At 37.9% G+C, this 19,603-nt stretch overlaps 1 protein-coding gene across 1 annotated transcript in view; it reads left to right on the forward strand.

The window, feature by feature from the left end:
• stk11ip (serine/threonine kinase 11 interacting protein) overlaps positions 1 to 18,955 on the forward strand; it is a 56,391-nt gene extending 37,436 nt beyond the window's left edge. The window contains exons 23-26 of the mRNA XM_072447386.1: positions 10,062 to 10,146; positions 12,155 to 12,237; positions 15,920 to 16,146; positions 18,757 to 18,955. Of these exons, the coding sequence (XP_072303487.1) occupies positions 10,062 to 10,146; positions 12,155 to 12,237; positions 15,920 to 16,146; positions 18,757 to 18,888 (527 nt within the window). The 3' untranslated portion in view covers positions 18,889 to 18,955. The remainder of the gene's footprint in view (positions 1 to 10,061; positions 10,147 to 12,154; positions 12,238 to 15,919; positions 16,147 to 18,756) is intronic.
• The last annotated feature ends 648 nt before the right edge of the window (positions 18,956 to 19,603 follow it).

Below are 19,603 nucleotides of genomic sequence, written 5' to 3' on the forward strand. Positions count from 1 at the left end.
AGCTCAACCTATGATGACACAAAAGTGGAAAATGTAGATCAGAAGACTGTTTTTAAGGTTCAGAGGGGAAGACTTTCTTAAAAGGATTCATCAAACAAGGGTGAATGATGCTAAGGCCAAAAAAAATAAAATTGTGTGTTTCCGGTAACCCGACCGACCTGAATTTCAAAACCCGACCTTAAACTTTTTATCGCATATTTACTGGCCGTAGGTTTCGAGAATGTCAAATTGTGTGAGAGAATCCAAAAGCTGGAAAAAATTGTAAGATATGAAAATTAATGCACTTTTGATAGGTTTCGTTTTACCTATGGGCGCATCCATGTTTGCAGACGCTCATATTTGGTCATATTTGGCAGATCGGCAGGGTCGGCACTAGATCATACACTCCTCACTCACGGAAGTCAGAATCAGTTAGGAGTGTATGATCTAGTGCCAACCCACTGGCTTCCATGGCCGTGGCGACAGGCACGCCCGGGGTAGCAGCGGTGAAGATATTTTGCGTGGCGGTCGAAAAGTGCTCACATCACGTAGTGACAATAAGAAAAATAGTGAGACGCCGACACTGGCGCCTGTCACGGGTTTGTTCTCCACTTTCAAAGTTCCAACTACTGCTGGAAATGCCTATTAGCAAGTGATCCATTTGGTCAGCGAGACTCCAAAGTACGGCTGGGCACTTACAAGCAACGAGTGGATCTACAGCTCATGGAACACGCGCGCAGGGCAACAGCAGACAACAACAGTGCGGTAGAACAATTTTATTCAATACCTGCATACCAATAAGGCCACTTCAATGTGAAGCGCTCACTTCTGAGAAAAGAAAACTGTCTGCTAAAGGATTTTAAAATATGTATTTTTTTTTATTTAAAAAATATATATATTGCGACCTACCTACCTGATTTTTTTTTTTTCAATGTTGCCGGAAACACACTATTTATTTTATTTGGCCTTAATGCAACACCAGGTTTAAACAGTTTGCTGAAGCAACTTGATTGATTGAGGGTTTTTTTGCTTAAATATACCACATAAACACAAAATAGAACACGACCATAGAGCCTTTTGTCTGATGTCCGTTATTACGGTCAGTCCAGTCTTTGATCGTTGGTGAGGTTTGTGCCAGCCATTTCTTTGTGATGGCCTTTTTTTCTACCGCCAAAAGTGCATTCCAAAGGTATCCGTTTATTGTGTCCGCGGCAGGTGTTTTGAGTCCAAACTACATAGTTCTAAAATTGACAGGAATGGCAATATCTTGATCATTTTAGTCCAATATTTTTGAGCGACGGCACAGTCCCAAAACACATGATAGTGGTTTGCTTCCTCACTGCCACAGTTTTTCCCACGGTTAACCTTTCCTTGTGATAATATTGGCACTTTGACGTGATGTTGTGAAAAAACGTGTCACATTTTTCCTGCAAAATTCCCTTCAGACATGTGACTTTGTGGTCCTCCACTGGGATTTACACACACTGTCCCACTCTTCGTCTGTCAAAGCAAGATTACCTTCTACTTTCCCATTTGTTTTTATAGCTGTCTAGATTTGCAATGCATTGATATAATTTAGATATTATTCCACTTGAAAGTTTTGATTTCTAAGCCTCGATAAAACATGTGGTTAGTGGATTATAATAGTCATTACTTTGTTTAATTTCTTGGGTATAATCAAGCTATGTTTTTAATTAACAATGTTATCACATGATTAAAAGCTCAAAAAAAGACAGTTTTGCATAATATGTGTCCTTTAAATCTTAGAATAGTGGTAGTATTCGTTTTGTATATGGAATATATGTACCTATAAAAGCTCTTACCCATGCTTTCAAAAGGAAGTCTTCAGTCAATAATCTCTGCAATAATGTACTCCCATCAAAGTGATAGGCCTGGTTAGAAAAGTATGTACTTCCTTTGGAACCAATCCACTACTACTACAACTACAACTACTACTACTACTATTACTACTACTGCTACATGTTCATATGTGTTCATGTGTGAGACAAAGCAGAGGAAAAGCTTTTAATAGTCTGGGGGCTCCGGTGCACCTCAGGAATGTCTGGACACAGTATGGAAAATGAATTTAACAATATTCAACCTCCCCCTAAGGTGCTCTGAGGAGAAATGCATACAGTGGAAAACTTGTGGCTGTAGTTGTAGTCATGGAATTGGTTTTGTCATACGGAGGTTTCATCAAATAAATGGAAAATGTACTACACTTATGTTATTAAAGGGCCTATTCATTATGAAAAATGTACTAGTTCACTGTTATTTAGCTGTAAAGATTAACAAGTATTTACATTGTAATAAATTAAAGGACACATATTATGCAACTTGTTTATAGGTTTTAACCATGTTATGACATTGTTCCCTCAAAATGACCCAATTTTTGGGGTGATCTTATGCACTATTTTGAAGTCCATGAATCATCACCTGATTCGTTAAGTGGCTTTCTGCCTCAAATTGCGTTTATTACAACTGCATACTTGGATTAGCATGTCAGGGCAAGCTAGGTTTGTTTATCTCCCCTTTTTAATTCCCTTGGCAAACTGTAGATGGAGCTCTTACTCAATTCCTGTCATTTTGTAGACCAATATGTTAAAGGTTACAAATTATGCATTATTTGTGCATTATTGTTATTAGCCTTTAAACACGCTCCTTTAAACATGCATTAGTTTGGCATCTTATGTTTTGAACTAAAAAAAAATTATAATTAACAAACAAAATTGCATCTAGATCTCTGCTGTTTCCCAATGGACCTATTGTGTAATTCCCTCTAAAGCCAGTAGATGGCACCAACAGTCAGCAGTTTAAGATACAAATTTCCCAGAATACATCATGGCTCTCATTTCTGGGTCTCAGCACGCAGTTGTCCTGATCGTGATTAAACGGAAGAAACTCACAGAATGTGTCTAGAGATGATTTATGGACTATGGCAGAGAAGATTCTCAGGGCCACGTCAGAGCGGATTTTCTAACCAGGATTCATCAAACTAGCATGAATTAAGCTAAATGCTACTCCAGGTATGTTTTTGATGAAGGCTTTCAAGCTCAAACAAGTCCATTTAGCATAATATGTGTCCTTTAAGTTTCTAAAACATGAGATGTCAAACCAAAGGTACTCAAGAACATGTTTAAAGGACGGTAACGATACAAATAGTGCATAATATGTGTCCTTTAAAATTCCTCAAAATGTTTCATTTCATAGAATATATATCCATATTTTATTTAAACGGTGTGCAATTTGTCTTTTGCCTATTATAGTTATTTATACAAGAACTTGATTAAAACTTCTTCATTGTCATGTAATAATGATGCATACAATAAGTTTCAATAAAGCAGATGCCAAGGTGACCAAAGTAGTATAAAAAGTCATTGATAAAGCTATTGTTTGGATATCCACGAGACAGGGAGCCATTCATACTAATGCTCATGTATGTATGGATCAAGGCATGCTGGTCGGAAAATAAAAGCTTTGACTATGGGGGGCCATGGTTACTAAGCGAAAGGCTTAAAAACAAAGTGCTGATGAGATTAGCAGCCTCTCATTCGACTAATATTTTGTACTAAACAACAAGGCACATTTCACACTAGAACTATGGCACAATCAAAGCATGTCGGGACAAACAGAACCGTCAGGCACTGAAAACAGCTGCCATAAAGAAAAAGATTCATAGACGAGAAAACAGATTTTTGAACCAGCTCCCGACACTAACCACAGCTAGAATAACTGACAGGGCAACACAGGCTGGGAACCCGGACGGAGAGAGGATGTGGTCTATGCTCTGACGCAGCTCAAAATCCAAATAATACACAAGACTTTTTGGAAAAATCTCCCATTGATGATTTGTCAATTAAAAGAAAATGTCCGTTTTGAACTTCCAGCAGACCTAGCCAAGCAGTCTGAGCCCAGAATGGAAAGGGAGATGTATTGATATAAAGCAGAACAGGCAGGCTCCTACTTGGTGTGCTGCGTTTACGACTGATTACAATCTTGGCTGGCATCTTGGTTAAAGTGCCCCCGTCTAACATGGGAGGCGAGACTGAGTGGGTGCATTTTTAATTCTAGGGTATTCAAAATGACTGCGCCATCACCCACTTGTCTACAATGGTTTTACTGCTGAAATCCATCTCTGCTGCGGCTGAGGAGTAAACATAGGGCTGCTACACGCCTCGTAAAATGTTGCGCTTTATATTGAAAGATTTTACATGATCACGGTATTTTATAAGATTGTGTCAAAGTGCACAATACACACAGGGAAACTTGTTGGACCAAATGTCGCTGCCAAATAGTAATATAGTATATAACTATTGGACTGAGATTAATGACGCAGTGCAGACTGTCTTCAACATCAATATTCCATTTGACTATAAAACAATGTATCTCAGATGTAAAACGCCAACAATGGGAATGATTGATGGATACCTGCAGAATGTACAACAATAACAAAGAAATGGATGTCATGGATGGAGCCAACTGTCAAGGACTAGCCATAATTAACTTTGGACATATACTAAGTTTGAAAATCGACTTTTATTGTGAATTTGAAAATGGACAAATTTGCTGGACATGAGTACAGATGGGATTGTTTGAAAAATCCAGAATTATATCATATATTCTATATCAGTCTAGTCACTCTGTAATCTCCCTGAGGTAAAATGAGTGTTATTGAAAGGCAGATTAACCAATCAGGGATGCCATGGTCTGTCTGTATCAAAACAAACATGGCTACTTACGAGGAAAAAAGAAAGGTATCATGGAGACTGAAAAACGTTGCAAATAAACAATGCAATAACCATTGTAACCCTCTGACTGAAATATTTGTGAAGGATTATAAATCTGATATTTCGAGAGGATTAGTATCTAAATTTTATTTATATATATATATATATATATATGCTTTGATAGTTTAGACAAATACTCTACTAAATATATTTAAAAATTGTGTGGGAAAGAGAAAGTAACTCTGTTTTGACAGACAAAGAGTGGGAAAATGTATACATCCCAGTGGAAGTCGCATGTTGAGGGAATTCTGTTTTTTTCTTCTTTTTTTTTTCTTAAATCCATGTCAAAGTGCACAATATTCACAAGAATAATGTGGCGGCCTGGAGTCTTATCATTACCGTGTGTTTTGGGACTGTCCTGTTGCTCAGGAATATTGGACTGAGGTCAATAAAGCAATTCAATCAGTTTTTGACATCATCATCCCACTCAACTTCAGGTATGTATTTGAGCCTCAAAACCCCTGACACTGTAGATAGATACCTCTGGAACATACAGAAAAATTAATGACATAAACCTCACCAACGATCAAGGACTGGACCGACATAGTAACAGACATTAAACAAATGGAAACAAATAATTAGACTTAATTAGGAAATGGAACAAATTTGACAGACTTAGGACTAAGTGGGACCTTTATTTAAATGTAAATGTGCCATGATTTAGTCTCTTTTTATGTTTTCTTGGTGTCTGCTTATTTTTATTTTTGCTCTCTGGTCTTGATGTGTTCTGGATTGTTCATTTGTCCATGTTTATTATTAGTTTTTAAATTAAATTAAAATAAAAAAGAATAAATAAATAAAAGAAAATAATAATAAAACATTAGCTCTGCCCAATGTATTGCAATCCAGTCAAATCTGTCATTTGAGTTAGTGTACTTATAGCATATCACAAATGCTGCAATTATTTAGATAATAGAATGTCCTCTGCAAACAACAAACTGTCTTCTATCTTTTATGTAGAAAAATATTGTCATACTTGTAGTTTATACCTCTAAAATATTTCTGAAATACATGCAATTTTTGTATTCGTTTATCAGTTAATATTTCAGTCTTCTCTCAGATACTAATTACTTTACAGAAGAGTCCCACTTTGTCCTTAATTGTGCAACCCTGTCCTATAGTGTGTATCATTCAACATTTAAAACCAATTTTGTCTTGCCTTGGTTGATCATTCGATATAGTTTCAAATGCTGTATGTGCATAGTAAAACGTGTGAAAGTAATAATAACTAAGGCTGCTGGCGTTAAGGTTTGTTTGCTACAAAGTTAATTTGAATACTGAAATTATCCGAAGTAGTCTGAAGGTGTATGGACTTTAAAAATACAGAGGACTGTCATGGATTACCACTGCAACCTTATTCACCTTCGCCCACTTCTGTTTCTGACTGCTACGCATTGGCATTATGTTTGCATTCTGGTTAAGCATGAATTCTGTTCTGAACTAGAGAAAAGTCTTTCAGCTAGAATATTATACAATGTTGACTGATTTGTATAAAATGTTCAATGTTCAGGTGCACCAATAAATCGGCTTTAAAATAGTGTTGTAGTCCGTTTGAAATGTATTTGCTGCTGAGAATGGCTGCGCTATACAAAATAATACAAGCAGAAGGAGTTGCCCGCGGCAACTTCCACAATAAGGTGAATAGCATGATCAGCTAAAGGCAATTCAGCATAATATAATCTGGCCTTTGACTTTGAGGTATGAGGAAGCTGTCAATTTAGTTTTGACCCACTTTTACCTTTTCTAATGCTACAATGTCTTGTTCTTGGACTTTACATTTGATCAAATTTTCCAAAATAAATATACACCTCAAGCCATTTTTTAGTCCCTTCACTCTTCTATCTCATCATATAGGGGGGTAAAAAAAAGACTTTTAACTTGGACTACTGATCATATGGACTTGACTAACACTGATTTAACAACCACTGACTCAATTCATTAGCTGAATTCAGACATTGAATTGGCCTGTGTGTGCCTGTCTGGGCGATGGAGCGGGTTTGGGACTTTGCTGAAGTTCACAATCATGCTTGTCATTAGCTTCTATGTGAAAGTCACCTACTCCAACCCCTTTCTTCTCTGGTGGGAAACATGCCATCAGTGTGTAAACCAATCTACACAACAACCTCCTGTTTACGTCCTGTGCTCTAGATACATAACTTTGTACATTTGACCTGCCATACTTCCCATTTAAAGCGCCCCTTTAAACCCTTTAAGCTTGTCCTTTCTCCACTCAGAAGCCAAAAGCCACATATCGGGACTTTGTGTATTGTTGTCAAAGTCAATGACACGCTCATGTTGGGGAAGGCTTTGTGCGGCAGACATTTTCTCACCCGCTGGTTGTATAGGGCTGAAACGCTACACTGACACCAGAGACCGTTTCCTCATCGTGGGTACAATGGCTCTCCTCCCCTCTGCAGTGAATGTTTCAGGGCGGGATGTTATGAGGCCACTGTGTCTTTGAAAGGATCGATTTCCAGCTAAATATGGCACATCTCGTGCATTCCTTTACACAAAAGCTTTTGGACATGACATTTAAACCAGTGTTTTACTTGGTGTATATTTTAACGTTTGATTTAAACAATTTTCTGACTTACTGTATTTGTGCCGGCTTCAACAGACCTGTTTGTACATTGCTAGAGATTAAAGTGCAGTGGTTACTGCTAATTAATTAGCTCTTGTTCAGTTTTGTGTGTAATTTCAAATACAGAATATCTACATTTATTTCAAATTTCAAAACTTTATAAATTCTGTTTTACCTTTTTTGTGGAGACAATAATTTGCATCGTCAACTAGTCAATAATTGTTCCATACACTTTTTAAATCCATTATCAACCAAATAAATTGACAAATCAACTAGTCATGATTAATCAATTAATTGTTGCATCTCTAAATTTTGTGTTCATTGTTCTAATTGTAGAGATTGAAGAACTTTTTATTGGCTTTTGTGTGTGTCAACATAGGAGCTGTAAAGGTTTGAACAATTAAGATATTTATAAATCTCAACACGCTTTTTACATTGTACATCGTTATTCTTTATAGTGTTAATTAGAGATCAAACAGTAGGTTTTTTTAGTTTTGTTTTTTTTTCAATGCCAATAATGATTGTTCTTATTTTATGTTATTTTATGTACATTCTTTTGGAATGAGTTTTATGCTTCATAGTTCAAATTTCAGTGGCATAAAGTGATCTTCAATATTATAGTTTCTCACAATATTTTGGGAAACAATACATCATAGTTCAAAATGTGTTATTGTGACAGGCCTAAACTGATGTCCTGTGTCCTTTAAGTGCACCGTCATCCAACATTCCAGACATTCTTAATTGTTGCAAACAATATACAGTTTCACCTCTACCCTTTCCTCTCCAAACAAGGCTCGTCAGAATCATGCCATTTCTCCGCCGCCTTTCTCCTCTGCCATGGCGACTCTGCAGAACACTCATCCTATTTGCTTCCCTTCCAAATGTTTATTCCAAACGCAAACCGTGGCATTGTTTGCTTTGTGTTCCCTGCCCGAACGTGTAACGGGAGCGAGCGTATATTGACACATCATCATTCTCACGCACAGCTGTTCCCGACTGCAGCTGCCTAAACAAGCACGCCGCTCTAAACTCGGGCCAAAGCGCAGTCCACCGCTCGAGCATTTGCGTGTCTTCTCACACAAATCATCACCGGACACATGCATGAAGTGGAGGTACACTTTTTACATCCACAGTGCTGCTCTTCTCAGTTGTGGGCCTTTGTTTTGCCGTCGACTCGGACGCAGTAATTAGAACCAAAAGTTGTGGTTGTAATTTTAGACTTGAGGCTGGTGTGAAGAAGGCGTTTTAAGAGGCATATTTTGGTCATCAATAAATTTTGTAGCTGACTAAACAAAAAATCTGGCTTTTTCTCATGTGCTTTTTCCGCCATGTGTAGTTCTTTCATTTGTGATCGTTTTATGTTATAAAATGCCTTTATTTATACATATTTGCTGTGTAAACTATGTTCTTTCCCAATAATCCCTTATACCCAATAATCTCCACAAATGTCAGCACACCAATAGAAAAGTAGAAAAATAGAAGAAAAGGAAATGTGAGGCTGATCTTTGACCCCGGGTCTCATGCCTATTCTATTCAGCTAAACTCTTATAACCAGAGAGTGCTAAATGGATTCAGTAAGCTTACTTCACCGACCAATTAATGACACAAATTAGCGTTCTATGTGGTTAAATGATTGCCTATATTTCTAACATCTAATCATTGGAAACATGAACAGAGCCTTAGCTACAAACACAGACTTGTCTCTAAAAGATAGTTTTTAAGTCTGTTTGTTGAAACTTGGCGCTGCTGTTGCTTCCCTTCACCTCTGAACATGCTCAGTCAGGGCAAAACCTGCAAACATCCTTGATTCCCACAGGTTTATTCAGCGTGGTTTGAGCACAGATCTATGGGTTTGAGGCTGTGTGGTCCTCAGAGCGCATGTGCAGGGCTCTAAAAGAAGCTGCTGTCTGCTCTGGTTCTAAAAGCTCATGTTAGAGAGCGAAGCATGAACGGGCCTCTGAACACGACCTCAGACTGAGCTGCTGTGAGAGAAGAAGAATCATGCTTCCCGCGCAGTACTGCCCAGCGGCCTGTAGTGGCCAGTAAACGACACTGTGACTTCAGCCAAGCTTCAGCAGCAGAAGTGAGGGGAAAACGGGTTTATTTGGATATATTTGAGAACAATTCATATATTGTTGTGACACACTGTAATTTTAGATTTCATTGGCCAATCACTGTATGTCTTGATTGCCCTGACCGCACACCACTGCGGCACACCGAGGGGAAGGAACAAATTCAATTAGTCAGGGTCTCATTGTTTAATACGTAGATATCTTGTAACTTTTCTTTTCTGGGATTCACCACCTTCTTGTCTTCATGGAAATGTGACTGCTTTTCCTGGAGTCTTTCACTGTATGGCATTAAACTGAACAAAAAAAAAAAACTCGCCATGGAGATGAGACTAATGCCAACACTTTCCAGGTAAAGCAATACAATCTTCATGAAGACAACCAAATTATACAATGTAAGAGAAAATATACATATATAAACTATTGAAGTACACATATAAACAAATAGTATATATAGAATGTTCAAGTCTTTGTATTTTTTTACTAAGACATTATTAAGTGTAGTTATTATATAATATATTTAGTTTGTTTTTCAAGTCAAGTTACACTTCTCAGAGTTCGCTCAGATAATTACATTTCACTTTGTGCCATCTCCAAGCCCAAATAGAGTGGAATTAGCATATTTTTTTCTTGTCTATTTTGCAGGAATTGTGCGGGAGATGGCCCACAAGTCGGACAGCAAGCTCCAGTCCATCTCCACCACCCGCCTGAGCCCACAGCACCACCTCTGGTACGTCACGGTACTTCTCCCCTCCGATAACCCACACTTTACCAGACGCCAGTGGTGGAAGAAGTACTCAAGTTTGGTTTTACTTAAGTAAAGGTGAAGATACATGAGCAGAACAAATACATATGTAAAAGTACCATTTATAATAAAAATCTACTTAAGGAAAACTATTGAAGTACACCTATAAAATCTGCTTTCAGAGTGACACAGATTTTGAAATATTAATGAGTCAAATGAACGAAATTTTGTGACTTTGGTCAACAAAAGTTTCTTGTCTAAGTCAAAACAATAAACATGCTAAAAATAATGGCTAAAATCTGCTCCCAAATGTCATTAACTAAAAATAAAAAGCAAAATGTAAGGCAAAAAGTAAAGCATAGATACCATTTCCATCGCTGCCGGACGTGACCTTTATATCTGCACTCAGCACGCACTCATTTGTTCTGCGGTCGCGAGGTGCCAGTGGAACTACGATAATGGCTGCCGCAGCTCTGATTCGGCACTTCTGACACATCTTTGGGTGATTACAATCAGACTTTTTTTTTTTTTTTTTTTAAAGAGTTCATTTAGTAAAAAGGCTCAGCTAAATTAGCCGGGAAACCACATCTTAATTTCAAACATGTGTGGCGCTACGAATGCTGGCATCTCCCCTCGGTTTAGTCTTTTGTCACCTCTCTTTTCAGCTTTTCGATGCTTGTAAACAGTAGACTGTTTTCCATGTTGATTTGCAAAGGTAAAGGCTGAACTAACATGAAAACTGCTCGGTTTGTTCAGTTTGCTTAAACATTCTAAAGGCATATTAAAAGCTTTATTGTTAAAAATAAAAGATGATAAAGTGCTAAATTAAATCTTGTGTCATAAAATGTGGGAAGCTCGTCCTATAACTAGAGGACAGTTTATATCCCGGTTCAACATTTGTATTTAGTTCCGGGGGCACCGAACCCCGCGCGGCTCTTGGCCAATCAGAATGCGTCTCTTTTCCTCATATCATATTTTATAAACATGCCCCTGAAATAAATAGATTTGTGGTACAGACAGAGTGCGTCTTTTATTAAGCTTTTTGAACTTTGTTATATTATACAAACCTGGAGCTTCTTATTGGTCCTTATTTTGTGCAAATCTGTCCTCAATTCACGGAGAAAAAAATCTGGAATATAATGTGAAATTAAACATTCAAAAACAAGAAGCGCAAAGCTACGTCCTTTCTATGCGGAAATCTTCAGTGTAATTATTATAGATGTTGCTAAAGCTTGAATCCAACATGAAACTGAAATTCCGATTCTGACAAGAGTTTGTGCTGCAGAAGTGTTTTCTCTGCTCTGAACCGTCCTGTCGGAATCATCACGGGCAGACCTGAGAATGAGACTGCAGGGATTGGGCCCCCAATAGAGAGCTGGTCCAAGCGTTTGAATTTTAAATTCATTAATTTAATTTAAAATTTTAAAACATGCCTCAATTGTTTTAAGTCATTTTAATTTATTTATACCAGTAGTATGTGATTATTTTTTTTCTACCCCCCTTTTTTAAAACAATCTTGAGAACTAAAAACATCAAATGGATTTAAATACTTTCTTATAATAATAAGAAAGTCTTTCAGCATCTAAAATACACCAGAATACAGCAAATGACAAATGATTAATTAAATTTGTCCTGGTTCCTTGGTTGCACAAACCCCATTTTATCAAAATTATATGTTTGTATTTTTTGTAATATAGGGCTCTGTGTTGTGAATTTAAAAAATCTAATAAATGCCCCTGGTGTTGGCAGTGGCTCTCGCGTTATACTCACAGGTGGAATCCCCCCCTCCAGTGTCTCCATTTCCAGTGTCTCCATTTCCAGTGTCTCCGTGTGAGGCTGAACAGCACCTGCCATCCAGGCGCCTGCTCCACACTCTGTTATCTCAATCAAAACACAGTCGGCCCCTCTGAACTACGTAGACGAACATGTGTTTGGCTTTTTTCTTCTGTTCGTACAAGTTGCAGATGCATAATAATACAGTCTGCTCCCACAGGCCGCTGGTGTGTGAAGACATCCAGGACGACATGGAGGAAGGGCAGCTGCAGTTCTTCTACATTCTGGCTTTTGTCCTGCAAGGTGACATACTCTAGTGCTGTTTTCTATGCAGTATGTAACTATATTAGCACTACTGTCTGACATGAAAATAGTATTTGAAGAAGCATGGTAAAAGAAAAAACAATTACATAGACCATTATCCTTTGCTCCATTTCGAATAAACCAGTGAAGGGTTAATATGGTTATTAATGGCTTGTCTCCATGGAGATGCTTTTGCTTTGTTTAGAATGTTCCACAGTATGGCATTAAATATGTCTTGCACAAGCAGTTGACGTCCCCAAAACAGATCAGATCTGTGGAGTGGCGACTCCGCTCTCAGTAAGATTTTTTTTTATTTTTATGAATCAATACACTGAATTGAAATAAAGCTAGATCGATAAGTTTATGTTATTTACATTGTCCAGATGACTAACTTTGAAACCACTCGTGAACGAATGAGGGATTACATTGACATTGATAAACTTAATGTCAGACTGTGGAACATTTCAGTAATATTTCCATGGAGACAAGCAGAGATGCATTTATACCTTATGCTTTCTAAAGCTAAATAACATTTAAAATGTCCCAAATCTTCAAAATAAAGCGTGTTGAAGCATCTCCTCGTAAGTGTAATTACCCACACAACAATTTCCAAACATTTTTTAAGGTCATAAAGGACTGTAGGCCAGATTCCTGTCTAATTGGTCCCTGTCTAAATGCACCAAAATGAAGAGCACTTACGGGGACAATTTAAGCAATTCATGTACAGCTGACTACTTGCTCTTCTGTTTAAACAATCGTCCTCACAATTCCTCAAGTGTATTTATTATTATTATTTATCTCTTGTATTGTATATGATGCAGGGTTTAGCAGCTAGCTTCTAGTGAGATGCTTTGTAGACGAGTCAGGTGAAGGTGTATGGAGTTTAAACTCATGAAAAATGTCATAAAGTGTTTTCAGCTCTATAATTTATGTGAATGAAAATAAACACAATTCCAGGTATGTTTTTCATAAGGAATCAGAAAGTCACTTCAGGATACATTCATCATGAATAATTGACCTTTAAAGCCCCTGCACGTAACTTTTTTGCCAAATAATTGACTAATATCAAGGCATGTTTTTTTCATTTTTGATGTTTTTATTGCTTTAAAATAAAATTAAAACATGCGTGTTTGCTCTAAGCAGGCTGCATCTCCACAAACTTGGCCTGGAATGCCTCCTCCTGCTTGTTCCCATAGAAATTTTGTTCTTTTGGCTATAATATTCCACAGTTTGGCATAAAACATATCTATATTCTCCATGGAGAATGTTCAGAATTATGGTTTTAACTTTGTATTTCCATGGACGTTACATACTGTGCCTGTGTCACTTTTTTAAAATGTCATTTTTTCACCTTAATCCAAAGAAAATAATTTAGATTTAAAATGATTAATGTAAACATGTAATATTCAAATTGAAAATGATCACAAATATTCAACTTTTTTGCTATGCGAGTGTCTGGGAAATATTAATAAGGCCTAGTGAAAACGTAGTTAGGTCTTTTTAAATCAAGAGATTAGCTGTGAAGAATTAGGTCGAATATGACCATATTCCACATTCCTTTGTTCCTTTTTACCTTAACCTCTTTGACTTGGGCTGGTATGTAGCCGATAAGCTCTTTAGCAACTAGCCCTCCCTATAGCAATAAGATAGCTCTCCCTATAGCAATAAGCTAGCCCTCCCTATAGCAATAAGATAGCTCTCCCTATAGCAATAAGCTAGCCCTCCCTATAGCTATAAGATAGCTCTCCCTATAGCAATAAGCTAGCCCTCCCTATAGCAATAAGATAGCTCTCCCTATAGCAATAAGCTAGCCCTCCCTATAGCTATAAGATAGCCTTCCCTATAGCAATAACTAGCACATACACATGTTTTAATACATTTTAGTATGGGGGTACATGCTGTTGTCAAAGCCTCTGTATTCCGGCCTTTTGCACAGGATATGAAGACGGGAAATTAAAGTTGACAGAGACTTTGCCTTCAAGCTAAAACCTAGATATTGAAATGCTAGCTTGCCTAAACATTTGCAATAGCATGAATTTGTGAGCAATTTGTCTAGGGTGACCAGATGTCCCCATTTACTCGGGACAGTCCCAGTTTTGAGCCCGGTTTTGAACCATTGATTTGTCCCAGTTTTCACTACTTTGATACTTGCCAACAGCAAATAAGATAATATATTATTGTTTCTTTAGCCAAACTAGAGAAAATCTGGCTTTAGAATAAATCTCATAAATCTCTCAGATTAAACACTGACTCACACGTGAGCCGTGAAAGAGGTATGAATGATCCGAGTGCATAAAAATGTACTTAATTACCTGCGTTTTTTACACTTTTATTATTACTTCCCATCCCAACCCGGGTGTGTCCCAGTTTATACATTTTAAAATCTGGTCACCCTAAATTTGTCACAACCTGAATTCATCTGATTTACCATGAACATGCTGACACAAAGCTCAAATCTGACAGTTGAAAGCGTACGTAGTGTAGTTTTGAGCCAAGATAACTGCAGGCTAGCCAGGTTGAAGTGCAGCTAATGCGCTTATCTAGAGCAAAAGTCATGAAATCAAGACTTTAACGTCATTTGTAAAGCCTGTCTTCAGGCCGACTCCTGACACATGATTACAGGGCGAAGACCGACAAACTATGAATCAAAGCATTGTCTGCAAAAGGAGAAGGAGTGTAAATGTCAGGCATCATCAGTCATTTAGTGAGTGTCGGAAAATTAGACTAAACTAAAATGACTGTAGTTAAAATACTTTTTTTTCTTTTGTCATTATTCATGTAGTTTAATTTAAATTTGACTATGGCCCAGTAGTGACCCCTAAGCTATAAACCATTCATTATGGACTTCTTCATATTGTCCCTGTTCCATTTTGAATAAGATAAATATGTTTTTACAATGAAATATATCAGTGGTTCTCAGACGTTTCACGCTAAGTACCACCTAATAAACATATTTGGCCTTCCAAGTACCACCAGATAAGGATGATCCGCAATGGATAATATTAAAACCACAAATGTATGTAGGGTATGGTAAAGTACTCAAATATAATATCAACATTTGTTTATCTCTGCTATAAAACCTCTTTTTCATTAGTACTCATTAGATTGATGCCGACAGCCGGGAAAAGAATATCAGAATTATTTTTTTTAAATGTCTTGTGGCACGAGATCTTGTCCCCAATACATTATCGAAGTGATTTTGTCCAAGGAATAACCCAAAACAGGTCATAAATGTGAATAAAGTTGACTCACATTTTAGCAAAGACTAGAACCATGTTCCACCATGAGGAGCTCACGTACCACAGTTTGTGAAACACTGCAATAAATCATATTGGGCTGATGTATTTACCTACTGTATATACTAACAGGGCAGTATTGGTCCAAGATATTTTCTTTCTGTCTAATTAATCTGTGTAATTAGTCATCATCTAGAAGGGCTCCTCTGTGTTTTTAAACTTCACACACCTTCACAAGACTCATTCCGATCACTTCAATTTCCATTACAGTGTTTTAAATATCCTTTTCAAACTTAACAACTTCACAAAATACTAACCAACCACTTCAGTTTAGGAGTATAAAAACTTCAAAATACATAGTCAATTAATAGAAAATCCAAGTTTGTATCAGTTCTTTTCCATAAGACTGTTTCATTTTGTGTAGTGACTCTTATTTTATTTTGCAGAGGAGTTTTGGACTCCGCTGACCGTCCTGGCAACCAGGGAAACGCTGCACCTGCTCAGGGAGGACCACCAATGGAGGAAGAGTGCCATCGACCCCACAGCCAATGGGAGTGAAGAAGCGGCAAGCGGGGGTGTGACCGTGTTAGAGACTCTGCCAATCAGCTGCGTGAGCGCCATCATCCTTTGGCCTTCAGACGCCTGCAGGATGGACATCAAGCTTTATGATGAGGTTAGTTATAGTTTGTGTACATATTAAGACTATGAAAAGTACATTTCTTAATCTTTATTTATTTATTAACCTATAGATTTAACCAGGTAAAACCCATTGCGATCTAAACCTCATTTCAGGGGTGACCTTGGGCAAAGTGAAAAAGTAGCAGCCCACAAATCATAAATGTTAAAAGACAGAACCACTGTGCTTTACTGTAATCTTAATCTTGTCAAATGAAAACTATGAGACAAAACGTCTCATGGTGTCTTATCTTTACACATTATGTGCACTGTCCCATTACATAAAGTTAAGACCATTTTCATAAACAAAATGTTGCATTGAGAGGGAAATCACTTTGTTTCACGTTTCCTTATTGGAAACAATGAATTACGCTTTCTACGGAAAGAGTGGACATAAAAGAGACAAATGGACAGAGTTTGTGAGATGCACTCTTGTCTACCGTTCATAGACAACAATTCAACACCGTCTAACAGCCCAGATCACACAATGGAGACAGAAGCTAAAGTAATTCTGGAGCGGCGTCTACAGGAGCTGCCCAAGGAGCTCGTGAAGGTGATGCAGGACGTCTGACAAGGGATCGAAAAGCTTCACAAAGTCAGCCAGAGCGTAGGAGACGCCGGAGATCGTGTAATGGCGACCAAGGACGAGCCAGAGCCAAGAGCACCAAGACGGAACATTCGGATCTTCAACGGGCCCGAAAACCAAGAAAGTGGTTCAGCGGTCGCATTCCAGACTCCACTAAACTCAAGACCGAACGGGCGCAAAGGCCGAAACCAGCAGACAAAGTCCATTATGATTCAGCTCTTACAGCACCACACCAGTAAATACAAAGTGGGACAAATATGCCAAGAAACATATCTCAGACCTTCTTTAGTGCTGTGAATTTTGAGTCTTCCTCGTCTTCCACTGAAATCTCAAATGCCAATATCCCAAAAACACACGCACACATTCCAAGTCACACAATCCACGCATCGCATCATGACTCGACAGGATCTTCTCTTGCGTCTTTAATTAAACCGCTTTCCTCTGCGGCCGTTATCTTGGCGTCGTATTCCCTCATTTCATGCACTTTGTAGAATCACAGGTTAAAAGCTGTATTTGAGAAGATGGGTTCTTCTTTCGTTCTTGTTTGAAGTCGACTCATTTGTAACGTGAGGCAGGTTTACAGTGTGCTGGTCATTGGAGGGATATGTCACAAAAACATCTTTACTGAGAGGGGCAAGTTTACAGCTTACACAAAGGTGGAGTCACAGCACATGTTGGACTAAAACAGTACTTTTCATCATAGCATTTCACTGTAGAGAGGAGGAGATTGTCATTTACATGTTTTTATTTTTTTTAAAGTGGTTACATGTCAGTATTGGTTTCCACTTCAGAACTGTGTATTTGGGACTGAAAACTCCTTCCATGGACGCAGTAAATGGATACATTTGGAGCATTCTTCTGGTGGCAGGGATTAGAAGAACATCACAAAGAAATGGATGACACAAACTGAACCAACAATTAGGGCATTATAAGAGACTGACATTATGAGTGATGTCAAAAACATTTAAAAATGACATTCTAACTGACATTCTAACTGAACTTGGACCTTTTGTACAGTCTTTGACCTTAGATTTGACTTATATGTTGCTGGACAAGTTTAATGTCAAGTTTAATGTCATTTATGTTGCATGTATTTTTTCTCTTTATATTATGTTTTATGTTTTATGTGTTTAAATTGTACAAACAAAAACATAACATTAACTACATTTGTCACTTGGAATGTGAATTTTCTAAGTAATTACATCAAAATACAGGGATGTGGGCGGGGATAGGGGATAGGTGAAAACAAGAATTTACTAAGCCCTCAAGCCACAATCATTCATTTATTGTTATTATATTAACCTTAATTTGTTCTGAGGAAACCAGTTTAGGATCTACTTTCTTTTACAGTAGCGACCTGTCCACACGAGGAGTACAAAAAACATTTTCAATTTAGAATAAATACAATAAAACACGTCACAACTCAGGATGAACTCAAACATGCAGGAAGCGATCAAAACAGGAAACACTGTTGTAACGAGGGTGAAAACTAGTCTAAAGTTGATTGTACATAATATGCCTTTTTAAGCTTTATTATATTTGTGCACTGGTTTTGAAAATGGAACGAGAAAATCATGGCGATGTGAACTAAAAGACGATGTCTCCGATCGTGTTAATGGGCTCACAGGGTCCTGGGGGTCCGTGATTCCCAAGTGCTTCTAGTTAGTTAGCTGTGCGTTCTGATTGAGGCCAATAGATTTTACAAGTCTAAATCTGATAAAGCGCTCATTAAAACCGCCGTGTGTGGCATTCGCATGACATCACTGTTTACATAGAAACCAAAAACCTGCACCGAAGCATTTAGCCCAGCGGAAATAGTTCACTTAAAAAAAAAACTAAATCCAAAGCGCACTGTAACCTGCGTGCACTGCTGGATCTAATCTTGGCCCCACCGCTCACCGCAAACACCTCCTTTACAAATGAGCACGGCCTAAAAGCTTTTCCTCTCTAATAAATACCATTACCGTTACACATTCGGACGATTAATCTACTTTTCTTATGTTTTATTTCTCTCTTTTTCAGACGGTGAAGCAGGAGAAGATTTGGAGCGTGCGGTCGGAGAGCTCTGAACTGCTGAAAGGTCTGGTGGCCTGGGTGAAGACGCAGTGGGAGGACATGTTCGGAGTGAAGCTGAGCCTGCAGGAGGCGCCGTAAGACGCACGCGCAGCGACGGGGACGAGATGCCGGGGCCGACGTCGATATCGGGCAAAATGCAGACAGTGTTGCCGTTTCTGTGTGTTCGTGGAGCATTGCTGGTCCGCCGTGTCTCTTTGAGTTACGATGGAAATGGAATGGCAATAAGGCTTAGGAGAAGGTTGTATGTTTAAACAAATCATCATTAAAAAGTACAAACAATTATATTATATCCGAGCTAAATACATTTTGCATATATTTTTTACAAAGTGAAAGGTTGATTTGGATGTTTTGTGGGTCCGGCTGCCGAGCCTTTAAAATGCTCCTGATCCAGAATGGAGGCGACTGGAGGCAAAAGCAAACTCTAACATATTTCCAATGCTTTACTGACATAAATACTAATGGATGTACATCTTTAGAGCAAAAAATAAGCAAATATTTTGACTTTCTGGTTTAGAAATGCCAGTTTGTTTTTGCGTTACAAAAGATGCCTTTTATAATTTGTAGCTGGACTGAACCAAGTTAATAGATTAATCACAACTAATATATTATTTTTTTTTTTTTTAAAGGTCAACTCGTCAAATAACCAAAAAATGACAGTCAACATTTCTAGAAATATTTGTGCATAAATCATAATCTTCTATTAAAAACACAATGGTAAATGTGTTCAAACCGGCTCTGATACCACACGTGTCTGAGTCATTTTCATTATTCTTAATTTGTTATATTTTCAGTT

Source organism: Eucyclogobius newberryi, unplaced genomic scaffold (genome assembly GCF_026437365.1).
Source record: "Eucyclogobius newberryi isolate DKJ021-1_F unplaced genomic scaffold, fEucNew1.0.hap1 SCAF_1, whole genome shotgun sequence".
Taxonomy (NCBI): domain Eukaryota; kingdom Metazoa; phylum Chordata; class Actinopteri; order Gobiiformes; family Gobiidae; genus Eucyclogobius; species Eucyclogobius newberryi.